We start from the raw sequence: 16,652 nt of genomic DNA on the forward strand, positions 1-16,652 counted from the left end.
CACTGTGGGAGCAGGCTCAGTACCGCAGCCCTCACTGCTCATCCACAGGTCCCATCGGGTGTAGCACGAGTGGCTCCTCCCTTTGGGAACGTGACCAGCTGGGTACACATAGATCCTTCTGTGTCCCATACCAGTGAGATGTAGTAACCCAGCAGGCACCTCTAGAATCCACTCGATTCAGTACAGTAGTCATCCCACACAGAAGTCACCTGGCAGCATTCCTACTGCTAGGCTGATGCCTCTCTACCCCCATGCCAGGTGCTGTTGCTGGCAGACACAGCAGTAAGTAAGGATGCTCAGCCCAGGCTTCACAGACCAAGCTGTGGCTGTGTGGCACAAGGCTTTATAACAGCTCTTGGCTGGAACATTAGCTAAAGTCCAACCTCAAAATCCCGCACTGCACCAAGACATCTCCACCCTGAACCACTTCACCTTGGCACTTCCACTTTGCTTTCTCTGTCCCTGCCCAGGTCATTTCTCCATACCTGCCAAAGCACCTTGCCAGTGGCAGAGCTCACCCTGCTGCACATCACATCAGTGACGGCACCGAGAGGCTGCCTATGGCTCAATTATGTTCATTAAACCAAGACCTCCAGCATCTCCCCCTGGCATTCCCCAGAGCACAGAATCCCTGCCCTGCACAGAAAGGCAGTGACCTGGGAGTCCGTGCAGAGCAGTATTGCTTGAGGCAGCCTGAGCTGATGCCCTGGCACTGCTTTGCCTCCCTTTCCCAGCTGGCTAACAAATGCAAAGCAGCCTTCACCAGGCCTCTAAAAGCCTGTGCCACGGGTATGACTGCTGCATCTGGTTCTTTGCATCCAAAGGTGGAGGAGAGACTCATCAGAGTGAGACTGCAGAAGCTCAGCTTCAGGAACTCCAGCAGAGTGCTTTACTGTGCTCTGGGCATCAGAGCAGAGGCAGAGCAGTGCAAGACCAGAGGTAGATGCCAGTGGAGGAAAGACAAAGGAACAGAGCAGGGGACTAAAGCAGGAGGTCAAGACACGGATGCAAGAGCATGTTCAGGCTGCACTCATGCATTCTGTTCTACTTTATGCTCTTCACCACTTGCTACAGATGTCCAGCCACACTCCGCCTCTCAACCTGCCACCTCAGCTGCTGGGGCTGTCATGCCCTAACCCAGTTAAAATCACACCAGTCAGCTGGAGCACAACCTCACCAGGGGAGGAAGCTGAGGGGACACATTCCACTGCACCCACAAGCTCATCTCCCACCCTGCAGATAGCAGCAAGACAGAATTTCACAGAAGGGTGAGGAAGCTGAAGCCTGCTCCCAGCACTGGCAGCCAGAGCAGCCCTGCTGCTGCAGCTGCAGACACCTTGTTGCTAAGGCAGGCTGGAGCTGCAGCTGCAATGCAGAGCCCTGGCTGCATCGGGCTGATCTCCAAGGAGACTCCAGGGCTCAGCACAACACACACTGGGTCAGGATTTGGTTCTCTGGTATAACTGCCCATGGCTTCATCCTGGCTGAAAGTGGTCAGGTGCAACACCCATGAGCTGCTGGGCAGGGATCTCTGCAGAGGAAGGCAGGGTAGTAATGAGAGGGGACATGGTTACAGAGCCTCAGTGAAACCAAGAGCTGGAAGAGAGGGACACCCAAATCTGAAACACAAGGAATAAAGGGGCAAAGGCTTTTTTGTTCCAAAGCTATGTAACCTGAAGGGAGAGAGGAGAAATGTTCAGAAGGGAAAAAAAATATAATGTTGATCCTGGAAAAAAAAAGAAAGAAGAAAACCTACTGAAAGGGAGGGAGCCAGGAGAGCTGAGACCTGACCCCAGGAGCTGGACCAGCCTGTGCTGCATGACAGTGGATTTCTGCAGGCAGAAGGGACATGGTCACCTCAGCAACAATAAAGCCCCAGGAAGCACCTCTCCCCACACCACAGAAAGGGAAGTTAGGTGTAAAAACACGTAATAAATTGGGATCAAACCAGCAGAGGCTGCTGTCCATTTTGGAGTAAGACCTATGCAAAAAGATAGAGACCATTAGCATGGCAGTGGGTGAGTGGTGCCCAGTGACAGCACCCAGAGCTCCTGCCCAAAGCTAAGCCCACCCTGGAGCACTCCAGCCGCAAACTCAAGTGGGCAGCACCAAGCTCTGCCACTTCTCACTTTACTGCAATTTCCAGTTTGCAACAGATCTGCATCCTCCAGTAACTGCTCGGTGCCAAGCGGGACCTTACAGACAGGATTTCAGCAAGCACAGCAACATTCCTGTGCAGGAGCTGCAGAAACCTGGTCCTGCAGTGCTCCAGAGCTCCACACCAGCTGTGCTTCCAGGCTGCTTTCGGCTGTGGGAGTGTGAGCCCTCACCTCCAGAGTTATGGGAGTACGGAAGGTAACCACACCCCTTCCCACATGTGGCCTCCTGAGAACAGTCAGCACTGCATCCCCTCTGCCAGAGGTGAGCTAAAATGAGCTGCCTGATCTTTCCAACAAGGGCAATCAGAGGAAGGAGAAGTGTGCTCAGTGATGGGACTCAAGATTAATGAAGGCATGCAGAGAACCCAGTGCTTTCCTCAGCAGCCCAAGCTCACCGCACAGGAAGGACCTAAAGCATTGCAAGGCCCTTCAGGCTTTAGAACCAACTATAAAAGTGAGGCTTTAAGGTAGCAAAGTTAAACCTGGCCCCTCCTCATTAGCCAACAGTGGTTTCAGCAGCTATCAATAGCTGTGGCAAGACTTCTTTCAACAGTCAGTCTCACTAAAAGGCAAAGGCATTTGTTCCTTCAGTGGCTCAGGTAAAGCCAACACAGACAACTGCTGGGAAGAGTCTGAACTTGCAGTTTCATTTCTGGTGCTTTGGAGTTTGTTAGTGTGCTCTGAAGAGATGTCTTTGAAACAACAAGCTCTTTTAGAGCTGGTTAAGTGTCTGGCAAAGCTGTCTGATGGCCAAGTGTGTCGGCAACTGAGCTGGGGCACAGCCAGATGAAGCCTGGCTACAGCTAGCACTAGCCACACAAACCAGCAGTCACCAGCCCCAGATCTCCCCAGCTGCACCCAACAGTTCTGCAAAGATCTCCCTTTTTACAGATACCTGCTTGGCATCACCACCTACCTCTGTGTGTCTTGAATGAAGTGCATTGTACTCCTTCTTCAGCTCTGCTTCCCTCTCCTCAAGTCTGCTAACTGGAAAAAGAAAAACGTTACAAAAATGATAAGGCTGAAGCTCTGAGTTGTAGCAACCAAGCCTGACTGGCCTAGGAGCGGGCAGCCAGCCCAGGCTGGAGCAGAGCTCTCAGCAGTGAGCAGCAGGATCAAAACCAGGTTGGTTCTGGCATTTGTAAAACCCTCAGCACCGGAGTTCCCAAGTTCATCAGGAGCAGCAGCACTGTCTCACCATGTGCAGCCCGCAGACAGCCCCAGCACTGTGTTCCCTAGATGACTGCTACCCAGGGGGAGATTTCTATGCCCAGGGACAGCTTACTGCTTGCAGCAGCCCAGATCATTTCACACATGCGCATGGGAACCGTTGGGAGAGGCAGGAGCCATGGCATAGAGTGAGGCAGCTCCTGGACAGCAGCTGGGAGCACCACTGGAGGCTGTGCTGGTTTCCTAGAACAGAACCACAGAACCTCCAGAGGGCTTTAACCAGGGCAAACACAAGCAAGCTGCTTCTGAAACAGCTTCAAATCACAGGGGGTAGTACAGCACTGAAGGCTCCTGCTGGCACTCACTTGTCCCATTAAAGCAGCAGAGTCAGGAAAAGAAAACACTGGAGTGCTTCTGTGGGTGCTGCCAGCAACCACAACCACCCCAGCAGGACTGGGGCAGCTTTAGCCTGTGAGCTCACTGGAGGAAATGAGCTGGGGCAAGCTGCAACATCCTTGTGCCAACAGTGGGATGCTTCCTTTAGCCACCTGGCTACTGAGGCAAGGAACCTTCTGAGAAAACCCAGCCTGAGCAGTGAAGCTACAGCAGACTAGACCTGGTTTTCCAGCCAGACAACCAGAGATGACTCAAGACTGTAAGTCTCTAGAAGCCACTTCCAGCTACTTTCTCCCTCACTGCAACATTCACAGCAGGAGAATCTGTAACCACTGACTGCAGCACCTAAACCACAGCACACAGCTGCCTAGGGGAGCACCTGGTGACCTGCTGGTCGGCTCCAGCCTCCTCTCCACTTTCCTCCAACTCCAGTCAAAGACAAGCGCAAAGTAGGCAATGGCTGCTTTCCTCTTCTACTCCATTTTACTCATCCCTGCAGCAGGAGCACTCTGCAGAGCTGCTGTGTCCTCTGCTCCATCTAGTGGCACCGAGTGCCACCAGCAGCAGCTCCTGAGCTCCACACACAGCCACGAAAGGAACAGAGATGCTGTGCCAGACACAAAGACTCCCTCTCTGGTACACTCTGATGCTCCTGCTGCCCTTGGAGGAAGGTGCTTTGTATTCAGTGAGAGTCAAGGGTGGCAGGGATCTGCCTTGCAAACGAAGCAGCACAGGAGACAGGAGACAAACAGCTCACCCAGAAAGAGGAGGCAACAGCAAGCTTCAAGTCTGTCTGCTCTGTCCCTTTGTTTGGTAGCAGGTTCCTGCTGCTGCTCTCGCCCCACCCTGAACAACCCTTAACTTTGCCACTCCTGTCAGGGATCCATTGAAAAGCTCCCCTGATTCCCCTGGAATGATCGGGACAGTAGAACCCTGCCCAGGAACAGCTTCAGGGATGGACCGCACCAGTTTAGCTATTCTCATCCTCATGTGCACAGACACAATTTACAAGTCATTTGCAGCTTCACAGCTGAAAGCTCCCACAGAGCCTCCCTGTTGACCGGACAGGTCCACGCTGAGCTGCTGCAGCTCCGCGCAGCTCAGTGCTGGGTGCCTCCAGAGGCGCCACAGGGAGGCTGTCTCCCTGCATGGAGCAGTGCTGCTATCTGCAGAGCTGAGGTGAAATTAAGTAACATCTGCAGAAGGTTCACAACAGAGCCTGCTCTGGCACCTTCTCTTGAGGCCAGAGACAGCTCTGCTGGCTCCCAAGGCAATCAAACCTGCATGTTTTCAGGTCAGCTGCCAAAGTGTTTGTCTCATAGCCCAGATACAACCCCGGGCAAGCAGCCACGAGTGCTGCAGATGGCATCTGACAGGGGAAACCTGAGCAGGCCAGCAGCTGTGGCACAGCCTCTGCAGCTCTGGAGACCAGGAGCTGTTTGTTGGTTTGTTTGGGTTTCTTGGTGGCTGTTGTTTAGGGTGGCAATTTGTGTTTGGGGTCTTGTCTGGTTGATTTCCACGTGCAGTCCTCTCTAAATATCATCTGACTGAGCACCAATGACACAGCTGAGGTTTGATAACCCCAGGAGTGGAACTTCCTGTGCCTGACCATCCTACCATCCTGTCAAACCAGGCTCCTATCTTGGCTGTATGCTAGCACCAGGCAGGCCCAGAAAAGGAACCAACTCCATCTCCCACAGCCTGCCACCTCCACCAGAGAGCACATTGTCCAGGCAGGGCTTCTCAGGCACTCTGGTGAATCAGTTATGCTGAGAACAGCTCCTCCAAGAGCACACTCCAAAGTCAGAGCACCCTACAGCTGTCTTTTGCCTGCAGCGCATGAAAAGGACTGACAATGCCACGAGGGAAGGAGAGAAGTGCAACAAGTGAAACCTCCAGTGGGAACATCATATCAGCGCCAGAGGTGATGGAGCAGTGTCCAGACCAGCACCAGGAGCCCTCTTGGAGTACTGCTGGGCCAGTCAGCTGCAGATGGCTGCTACAGTTTCACAGCTCCAAGTGTCTCCTTTTTCCACATTCACGCAAACCCTCTGATGCTGCAGAGCACTGACAGGCAGAGGCTGGGGTCTCACCACAGGCAAGCCCTGCAGTAGTGTGAGGCACATCCAAGCTCTTGTAAGAGATGTCTGAGAGCACACCAAAGCTGGTGTCGGCCTCAGACACATCACTGAAGTAGGAGGTAGGAGGGAAGGAGAAGACAAGAACTGAAGTGCCAAACGTGTCTGTTCTGGAGATGGCATCGCCAGGCTTGGTGCATCCAGAGGTGCCCTCTGCTGTTGAGCAAAGCAAGGAGCACTCACGGTCTCTTCCGACCCCAACTGATCCTGTGAAATCCAGGCAAGCCATGCAGCACAAGATGCTTACTCACTAAAGGTTTTCTACGACCAACAGCAAGAGCTTCTAAACCCTCTGCCTGTACCAGCATCACCACTGAAGAACCCTCTAGCAGCTCCGTGACATCTCCCTCGCCCCTGTGAGCGCAGGCACTGCCTGGCCTCTGCTGCCGCAGGCAGCGCTGAGGGCCGTGCGCCCCGAGGGGAGGGCAGCGGCAAACCATGGCAGTCAGACAGCAGCAGGGCAAACCGCGACTGGGAGATGGACCAGGAACAGAAGAGCCACACCCCTGCAGCACACTCCTGCACCCAGATAGAAGTCACAAGTCACCCCTCTGCTCTCCTTGAAGCACCCCAGGACACAACATGCTGCACCAACTTTTTGACCAAGCCACCAAGGAGCAAGGCTGAGCGCTAGACACAATACAGGAGTGGAAACTCAGCCTGCGTCTGTCCAGCCGCTGAGGATTTCCATCTCCTGTGGCTCACAACAGCCCCAGCAGTGCCATCTGGTCATGCTGCCACTTCTCTCCCCTGCAACCTCCTCTTTAAGAGTGGAGCTGGGTGGCTTACTCACCAGCTGGGTAAGTTTGTAACCCAAGGCAGTACAAGCAGAGAACCAGAGAGCTGCCCTGGCTGGCACAGTAAGCTGATCTCCCTCCCTGTCCAACAGCAGACCTGCTCCAGCCTAGCTGGTTGAGTGTGTGGCTATGGATGTCCTCCAGCACAACACACTTCAGCGCCAGGAAACATTTCTGGTTCTCTTTAGTGTGAGTGCCACCGAGACTGCAAAGCCAAGCACTTAGAATTCAGGAGATGCACTATGGCTTCTTGGGAGACTCTCAGTGGCAGGCACGTTCAAGCACACACACTCACACTGAGCCCTGCCAGCTAGCTCAGGAGCTGCCCTCTCCCAGCTCCTCAGGGAAGGCTGAGAACAGTCAGGAGAATGAGCTGAACATTTTGAAGGACAAAACTCCTCATAGACCTTGCATGAGGAAAAATGCACGTGGGACAGGCAGAAGGCTCCAAGAAGCCCTGCAGTTCAGGTACCACATGGGGCCCTGTCTTGTTTTCTGCTCTGAACTCCTAACCATGGCAGAAGCTGCTGCCATCTGACACAGAGCAGCAGGCAGGATCTGGCCAGCTGCAGCCCCATGATTAGTGCTAACACCACCACTGCTTGGCATGCTGGTGTGGTACTAGTCAGCAACACCACAGAATCATAGAATTTGCAGACTCACTGGGATGCACAGGCAGTGGAAGAGGAAATCTGAGGGACCTGCAGCCACAGGCGTCGACCTGGAGTGACACCTTGGGTGTCTCTGGCGCCCTGGGCTGCAGAAGGGAAGGGCACACGCTGCAGCTGGGCTGCTTTGGGAGCATTACACCAGTGCAGTTTCACAGCCCAGGAACTGGAGCACTTGAGAAAGCAGCTCACTTGCATAACTCCTTAGGCATCCAACAGCTGTGCGTGTGGCCTTTGATGTTGCTGTGCATCGGCAGCATGTCAGATCTCTCATGACAGTCTTTCACGTTGCCCCAGACAATTCACCAACCCAGATCAGCAGCAAAACTCAGTCTCCAACATAGCCTTTTTTCTCCAAAGTTTCACTTTTGCCATCACAAAAGGCATGAAAAGCTCCCATGAAAAGCTTCTGGAGCTGCTTAGATGTCGATGGTCCAACAGCAAGCAGCACCTTGACAACTTTCACCACCACCACTGCTCACAGAAGCAGCAGCTCCAGACAGCACTTGAGGTGCTCCTGCAGCACTGAGCCTCTTGTGCTGATGCTTCTCAGTTCATGTCTACACAGACACACAATGGGGCTAGAGGTCTGTAGTAGTATCTGTTTTGGAAGCCTTAACTCAGGGCAAGCTCTCATCTCACGGGAGCAGACCCACGAAGGGGCCCAGCACAGCTGCGATCTGTGTAAGAGAAGGTCACGATGCCAGCAGCCACCAGGCTCCTCTGTGGGCAACTCATCTGTACTTTGTGTTGCACTGACAGAACGAGCCATGGCAATGCTGGTGCCAGAGGACAGGGCATCCCAGCACCCAGCTGTTTGGGCTGTGGGATCAGGGCAGAGGCACTCTGCAAGCAATGCCCCTTGTTACCCAAGGAGAGCGCCCAGCTCCAGCGTTCCCCGTCCCCTTGGCTGCTGTTTTTAAACACACACATTGGCACTCCCAAGAGCCAAACATTCCTGAGGCAAGTCTCTACAACATGCTCTGTGGTTATCCACTGGAGCTTGTCTTGGTCTACGAAGATGGACTCCTCGGGAACAGTGAGTCTCGTTGGGATGTTTCTCCATCACTGTCTGTGCAGTCTGAGGATCTTTTACTGCAAAGGGCCCAAGAAAGTCCCTGCCTCTAAGATCTGCCAATAGTACTCCAAACCATCAACGCTTCAGCCCTGCGTGTACCTATGTTCTCCTCTCCAGCAGTGCAGTGGGCTTCTGCCCTGCTACAGCCTCACTTGTGTCACTGAAAATCACACCTGCCAGATGATTACACAGAAAGCTGGAGAAGAGAACTCTAACTTGTGTTATGGGCAGGGGATTTAGAGGGAGAAAGCACAGTGGAAAGCGGCTGCTTGACAACTGGCACTCTGCTCTGAGAGCCTGACCATATCTCAGCCTTATCAGGCTAGGGACAGTTTCACTTTACACAGCTGCATGGCCCAACAACAAAAGCTGTACACTCAGTGGCAGACACAGCAGTCTGTGTCAAAGCAGGCAGCCCAGGAGCTTGGCCAGAAGTCTACATTAGTTCGTATTTATCATCACTTCTACACTCTACTAAAAAGGCTCAATGCAAGCAGGAATCACAACCTCCATTCCCAGCACAACCCCAGTGAAGGCATCACTAGCAGTGTGCAGCTGAAGATTGCAAGGCAGGGGGAAGAAATCAGCAGAGATGATTCCTGTGGGTCTCAGGACTTTGCCTCCTCTACCCTTTGTTCCAGAGGAAGCAGAAACACTGGAGCTGGTGTTTCTTTCCATGAGGACATGGCTCGAAAGAGGCCAGCAGAAGGCTGGGTACTGTCAGCAGCGCAGGAAATCTGAGCCTTGTCATCTTCCTCCAGAACTCACTCAACTGTTCAGGCATTACACAGAACATCTCTGGAAGCAGGACTCTTCCTTAACTCTTCACTAAAAACTAAATGCCTCATAAATAAAGGCAGCACAAACCATCCAGGAGCTAATGAGAACCAGAACCAAGGGCATTCCCATCCAGCAGTGCTCCTAACCCAAAGATGACATGTTATTTTTAGCCATGGACAACAGCTGCATGAGAAGACAATTCCCTAAATTTGTGATTGCTAACAAGGGAGAAAGTTCTACCTGTCTCCTGAAGAAGCTACTGAAACATGAGGACAGCTTTCAGCACGGCTGATAGCAAACAAACCCAGTGAGACACCAGAAGAGTCAGGTTCAGAGTCCAAGATTGTATCTAATTGTCTGCCTTAACCCCAAGGAAAACAAAGCTGCACAGGAGCTCAATCCAATTATCTGTCAAAGCACAGCAAGCAGATGGCCACAGGTGTGCTGGCCATTCACAAGCACGACACTGACCATGCAGGGTGTCTGTGGAGGGCTCCGGGTCACTTACTTTGGTCAGCGTAGTTCTTTGCTTTTAGCTCAAGCTGGCGAGTTTGAGATTCTAATGCTTCACTCTGGTCTGCAAGTCCTTCTTCTCTTGTTCTTGAGAATCCTCAAACTCGATGAATTTCCTGAACAAAAAAGTGAAGTTAGACTCAACAGTGGCTTACAGATCAGTTTCTCAAACCCTGAGCCGCACCACATGCACTCCCCGAGCTGTTTCTAAAGGGCTTTCAGCTCCAGCAGCAGGTGGTAGGAACACTGCAGCAGCTCCTCACAGCACAGATGGGTGCAGGCAGGTTCCCAACGCACAGAGCAGATTCAGAGCCCACATTCAGACATGAAGGACACTGTTGTAGCCTGCTGTCCAGCAGTGCACTGTCCCATCTGGGTTACTCTGTGCCAGTCACTATCCACTGAGTGCCAACTACTTTAGAGCAGCCTGCCTGGACTGGGGTAAATGTGAATGAGCGATTTCCCCCCAAAGCTCACACCTTGCCCTCCCCAGGGAGCCACGGAGCTACAGGACTGCAGCGGTGCTAAGCAGCTCCACACTGCATTCTCACTCCCACATCCACTCCCTGTGATCACCGGTGGGCACTAAAAACACTCAAGGAGTCTTCCCCAGTACTTAACTAACCATTCCCCTGCAAGCTGCCACCTGCGCAGACGCCTTGCATATGGCACTCTGACCCTGCCGACCAGCACCTTCTGCCACCCTGGTGTGCCAGCCTCAGTGTCACAGGGCTCTGGGGATCCAGACATCAGTGGTTCCATTTTGAAACATTAAAGTTACCAATTCAGCATCACAGCAGTTTTAAAGGCTGGTTCTAGCTTGTATCTTAACCAAAGCCTTCAGAACTGGAGTGTGTCCTGCAGCACGTGGGACACTTCTAACAGCCAAAGAAGTCTTTGGCCACACAAGGCACTCCCTGTTCTGTGAGGAGAAGCAAGGCCACAAGCACAACGCTCCCCAGAAGGCTCATCCACGGGAGGAAGCACCAGAAGCCTTTGCAGAACAAACTCTGAAAGGTTCAAGACAGCTCAAGGGTCAGGGTCAGGAAGTGAGCTGCAGCTGGGCACCATGGGAAGAGGGACAGAGGAGGCAGCAACTTCAGAGTAGTAAGGCCAGAGGTGATGCAGCATCACTGCATCCCAGGCACTGCCGGGAAACTCAGGGGGAAGCGCTGCAAATGCTCACACAGCAACTTCTAGTAAACTGCTGCAGGCTCTGGTCACTGTTTCAGAGCTCCTAGAAGAGCAGCACCCTCGAACTCCACACAAAGAGCTCAGTGTAACAGCAGTGCCAGAAGAAGCCTCCCTAAAAGTGCTTCATATATACAGAAGCATCAAGATCTGAGGTGGAACAAGAGCTCCTTTCAGACAGACTCTCTGTGGCTATCACAGGACTAGGCATGGTGTACACATGACTCTGCCTGGAGCTACACCATGGAACAACCTGGAGGCAGCTGACATCAGCCCAGGTAGCACTGCTTTGGGTCCTGCCCTTTGAAATGAGCTCTGCTTCTACAGAGAGGCAGCTGTGTGAGTCCTTCTCCCCTCAGGCTCTGGGAACATTTCACTGCTCAGCGTGACACTGAAAAGCTCGAGCTTCAAGCCTGTGTCACACCTCCTACATGGTAAATGACACCAGAGCTTTGCCCCTTTGAAAGGCTCAAGTCATGTCCTGCTTGCTCTTGGCAGGCTCCCTTCTCTATAAGGGCTGCCAAGTTGGACACAGCTTCGGCACTGGGGCCGAAGACCACCACAGTTGGCTACATGTGACACGGGAACACACAAGAGAAGAATTGCAAGACTGGAACATCTTTGTTTAGTTGCCCCTCAGATGACTTCCCCAAGTCAGAGGTGTCCGATAACTTGCAAGGCCAGGGACAATTCTGCTTCTGAACAAGCAGCCGTCCAGAGCCATCCATGCCACTGTTACTCGCCAGCCCAAAGACAGGCATCGTGCTGCACTTCCTCCTAGCTCCTGCCACTGCAGGCATCACAGCTGGGCTTGGGTTACAGAGTAGTGCTACCTGCCACTGGTTGCCCTTGTTTTGGTGAAGTTACAATTTAAGTTTCACCTTTCAAAGCACTGCTGTAATTAGAGCTGGGCCATTTTTTCCCTCTGATGAAAACTGTGCCTGATCACACCATGGCCTGAGTACTCTGGACTTGGGATCTTCCTGTTTGGGTGCAGCTCCCCTGGTGACGACACAGGCGAAGCTGGAGGAGCTGATCAGCTTGTCCTGACTAGGCCTGCACAGCTGTGATGGCAGGACCAGGCAGATAAGCTTCCCCAGCAGCACCCAAACCAAAGCACCTTTGATTCATTAAAGGGATTGACACTGACACCACTCAAGCCCTGCACAGCCCTGCACGTTCTGAACCCTAATGCAGCAGCAAAAGTAGGAACGCAGTGGCCACTTACTGCATGGACACCAGGTAGTCCCTGATTTCAACCCTAGCTGCTGAGGCAGACCACAGCCTGGCCTTCCTCACCTGAAGTGGCACCCGCCCAGGCCACAGAGCCCTCACGCCTCCAACACGCAGGGAGACTCTTCTGGCGTTTGGCTCTTTCTAAAGAACGATCTGAAGGGCACCAACAGGTCTGGACCAACCAGACCAGACAGGAGATCAGATAGGCAATGCCATCTAGATATGGCAGGAGTGGTCCTTAAAAGGGCATCTTGTTTCAAGGCCCTGGTGCTGCTGCCTGGCTCCCAGTGCTGCTGGGCGTGCAAGCAGCTGTGAGCACAGGATGTGATGCATGCCTCTTGCTGAAACCCAAGCCTGTGATACCTCCACAAACTATGTTTGGCAACTCCCATGTAATCCTTCCATGTTCTCCAGGCAGTATCACCTCTGTCATTTCAACAGCCATCTGTCCAACCTGTTCTTAAAGCCCTCCAAAGGGAAGTATGGAAAAGCACTTCATAAGTAACATCCAGAAGTCTTTATGGAACCAGCTCTGAATCCACCCAAAGCTTGCAGCACTCAGCCCAATCTTGGCCTGCCCAAGGCAGGAGCAGAGCAGGGAGGTCCAGGCCCTCTCTCTCACCCAGAACCATGCCATCCCTTGGCAGCACAGGGCCAGCCAAACCAAACATCTCCTCTATTTATGCCATCCTCTGTTTCCTCGTACCCCAACTTGTTTTCTGTCACACGATCCAGGTGCAGCCCTGAGCATATCTGATGTCAAGGTTCCTCCTACTTGGCAGCCTGTGGCACCCCGTGACACATCCCTCACTAACTTTATTGCAGTGAAGTCAGCTGCAGAGCCAATGGCTGCTGCTTCCTGAGGCAGGCAGAGAAAATTAACAACCAAGCCAGCTCAGCTGGACTGGGGGAAAGAAGCATGCAGGTAAGTGAGAACAGCCCAGGACCTCACACACTACTTCAGCAAGGTTCCCTAGAATGGACCCCAGTTCTGCTCTCCTCAACCAAGACCACCTCAGCTTGGGCTGCAGTGTCTGCTCCATGTACAACCTAAGGGAGAAAGATAACCCTGGGAACAGTAGCAGACATCAGCCACCAAGCTCGTGCTGCTGCTTAACTAACTCTGACGGTGGCAAAGCCTTTTTCACGGCTGCACAAGGAGCAACCAAGCACTGAACATCAGACTGCAAGAGCAGCTTAATGCCATCACCAGCAGAAAAGCTGAGAGTCATCAGGCACCTGGACGTGGCTGAAAGGAGCCGATCTTGTCCTGTTTCCAAGTCTCCCTCAGCCACTTCTGGTGGCCACACAGCCCAGCTACGGAGCTGTGCACTTCTGCAGCAATGCAGGTCAGCAGTGCACCCCAAACCCTGCTTCCTCTCCCTCTCGCCTGTGGCAGAGCAGGCTCCCAGCACTGAGAGGGCAGAGCAACCATGCAGAAGCACATGCAGCACGGCAGAACTGGCTCCTGTCTGCTGCTCCATCACAGCACACATTGTGTCAGTAGTCAGACGGCTTCACAGCTACCTCAAGGACTAAGGAGGAGGCCCAGAACTTCTGAAATCAGCTTTTTTTATTTTTAAAGTCACCTTAGCAAGAGTCCACAGGCAACACCTTTCCTGGGGCTTCTTTAGTTACCCTTTTTAAGCAGAGGAAACAAGAGAGGTGAATGAGGACAACGGTGCAGGGAGACTCCCGTTCTAAAGGAAGGCACTAAGCTCACCAAGGCACCACTGACAGCAGCAGTTCCTAAAAGAAGGCATCTAGTTGTCTGGAACAGCCAGAACAGAGGCCACGGAATATTGAGCTGTGTAGCTCCCCACTCTCCATTCTGCCATCAGCTGACACGAGCTGAACCTCCACCAGGAAAGGGAAGAAACTAAACATGCCAACAACTTGCCCAAGAAGGCAATGCTCCATTTTTGCCCCCTTTCACTTCAGACTGCCTCAGCAGTGACAAAAAGAGCTGTCAGTCAGGCCTGGGCACAACATGTGCCTCTGGTGAAAGTCCCAGGCTGCAGCTATGAGCCACTCTCGCCCACATCCAGCACACCACAAGACTCTGCCCTTTGCCCTTCCGATGGAGATCACAGTCTCAGCCTCCACGGCCCTTTGGACAGCATCAGCAGGGCTGCCTGGCAGCACGGGCACTGCTGTTCAGACTGCAGTGTGCTTGGCCTCTCCAGGCAACTCACCATGGTACCAAGGAGTGGAGATGGCAGTGAAGTGCCCTGCCCACAGCGCAACTGCCAGTCTCCTGTGACACCCCTTGGTTATGGTTTCTGTCCTGCTTCTCCCAGTCTGGCAAATGCTGCTGGTTCAAGCCTGACTGCCTCCTGAATTAGCTCACAAAATATTTCTCACTCCTTTCCTCTCAGATGCCCGATGACACCATGACACCTTGATGTCCAGCTCTTGTCAGAAGTAGCCATCGAGCCCTTCCAGTCACAGGACCCTGACCAAAGTCCACAGGGCATCGTAAAGCAGACACACGTCTGACGACCAGGATGAACGATCTGAGGGCTGGGGACACCACCCACAGCACTTTGTGACAACCTAATGCAGTCACAGAGCAACCTTGTGACAGCATCTTGCACTCAGCTCTAACTATAACAACCAAGTATTTGTAGTTCTCCACCAAGTGTTCCCTGTCAATATTGCCTCCAGACCCGGGGCTGTTCCTCTTCTGATTTGGGGACAATTGAGAAAGCAAAGCACCGCCACAAACACAAGCAGAGGACACAAAGCCCGGCAGCAGCCTCGTCAGATGGCCTGTTCGCCACAGATAATGCTGCAATCCAATTTCCCAGGGCGGTCTGGCCGGGCGCGGAGCGGAGCGGGTGGAAGCTGCCCCGCACCGCCGCTGCCTAACCCTTCGCGGCACCGGGCTCCAGCAGCTGCTCTGTCCTGAAGTCACCCGGGGGCATTTTGACCGCGACTTTTGTAGCAACACCCAAATCAGAGCTTGGGTCGGGGATGGTCTGCACCACCTGTTGCTGAGCACAGCCTTTATGTACCGGCTCTGAGCAACCTCAGCCGCACGGCTCCCAGTTCGGCTGTCCTTTTCGCCAAGCCCCCTGTAACCGACCCCAGACGGACAGTCCCTCTCCCGGCACGGCGACGCTCCAGAGGGACCGTGACAGCGCCAACTGCCAGCGCACCGGTCCGTGTTTGCAGCGCTGCTTTTCCTCCGTGGAGACGGTGCCCGGGAGGAGCCCTCCGGGAAGAGCCGTGCTGAGCAGCGAGCTGTCGGGCATCGGCGCCAGGGGTCTGCCATCAACGGCCGCACGACACTGCCCAGAGCGGCACGCACCAGCCCCTCCGAGGCGCTGGAGACCGAGAGCGGCGCCTGCAGGGGGGGAGCGCTCTCCGCCTCCCGGGCACACGTCGCGGCCTGAGCTCGTCACCCGGTGGCTCCTTTCAGACAGGGCCAGTCGCCGGGACCGCTCTGCGTGGGAGCCAGCAGGAACCGCTGCCGGGCACCCCGGGCTCGGGTTCCGCAGGCACCCCGCCCTCGGCGGCTCCGCGAGAGGCGGCCCGGCCGCCGCCTCGGGCAGGAAGTCCCCCCCGCCTCCACGGGAGGAAGCCCGGAGCCGCCGCCCGCTTCGCGAGCAGGCCCCCGCCCTTCACCGGCGCAGCTCTCGCCGCAGACCCAGGGCCCGGCGCCCGTGCTCACCTCCTCGGCCTGCTTGCGCAGCGCCTTCTCCCGCTCGTACTGCGTGAGGAGCTGCTCGTTGTCGTCCCGCAGCAGTTCCAGCTCCACACTCGTTTCCTGGCTGTGGGCGCACACCGAGTCCAGGTTCTCCAGGACGGCCACGACCAACGGCATCAACTCGGCCACCACCTCCTCGTCGTAGCGCCCGATGAGCCGCTCGAACTCACGGTAGATGGAGCCTGCCAGCCCCGACACCCGCTCCGACATCATGGCGGGGCCGGGGCCGCCTGGGTCCTCCTGGTACACTACGCCGTCCGCCAGCTCCATGGCTGCCGCGAGCGTCCTCCCTCGGGGGGCCCGGCGGGGCGGCCGCGACTCAGCGCTCCCGGCGCCTGCTCCTCGCTCTGCGGCGGCGACCTCGGCTGCGGCGCGGCCAGCGGGGGCGGAGCGCAGCGCTGGCGCACGGCACTGACGTCACCGCCGCGCCGGGGCGGGGGCTCACGTCACGCGTCAGGGGCGGGGCCCGAGCGGCGGGGCGAGGTGCGGGGGCGGGCGGAGGCAGGCGAGGCGGGCGCCCTCTGCCGGTGTCTCCGGAAGCGTGGAGGCCGCCGCTCGGGGCCGTGGCAGGGCGGGGCGGGCGCCCTCTGCCCGGTGTCTCCGGGAAGCGTGGAGCCGCCGCTCGGGGCGGGTCCTAGCAGACTCCTGGGCACGGGCGGCTGCTGGGGGCTCCCGGACGGGCCAGAGCCGGAGGGCAGGCCCCGTCGCTGAGCCACTGGGGGAGTCGCAGCTCTGAGGGCCGCGGCCGGGGGCGAGCCGAGGGGCCAGGGCAGGAGGCCTCGGCCTCGCTCCGTTCCTCGCCATATCTGTACGG

At 55.1% G+C, this 16,652-nt stretch overlaps 1 protein-coding gene across 1 annotated transcript in view; it reads right to left on the bottom strand.

Moving 5' to 3' along the window:
• The window catches only part of SPAG9 (sperm associated antigen 9), a 50,528-nt gene extending 34,338 nt beyond the window's left edge, over positions 1-16,190 (bottom strand). Inside the window, 5 exon segments of the mRNA XM_064150488.1 lie at positions 1,949-1,981; positions 3,076-3,146; positions 9,695-9,757; positions 9,760-9,838; positions 15,803-16,190. Coding sequence (XP_064006558.1) covers positions 1,949-1,981; positions 3,076-3,146; positions 9,695-9,757; positions 9,760-9,838; positions 15,803-16,108 — 552 coding nt within the window. The 5' untranslated portion in view covers positions 16,109-16,190.
• Between the last annotated feature and the right edge of the window lie 462 nt (positions 16,191-16,652).

This window comes from Pogoniulus pusillus, chromosome 11 (genome assembly GCF_015220805.1).
Source record: "Pogoniulus pusillus isolate bPogPus1 chromosome 11, bPogPus1.pri, whole genome shotgun sequence".
NCBI lineage: Eukaryota > Metazoa > Chordata > Aves > Piciformes > Lybiidae > Pogoniulus > Pogoniulus pusillus.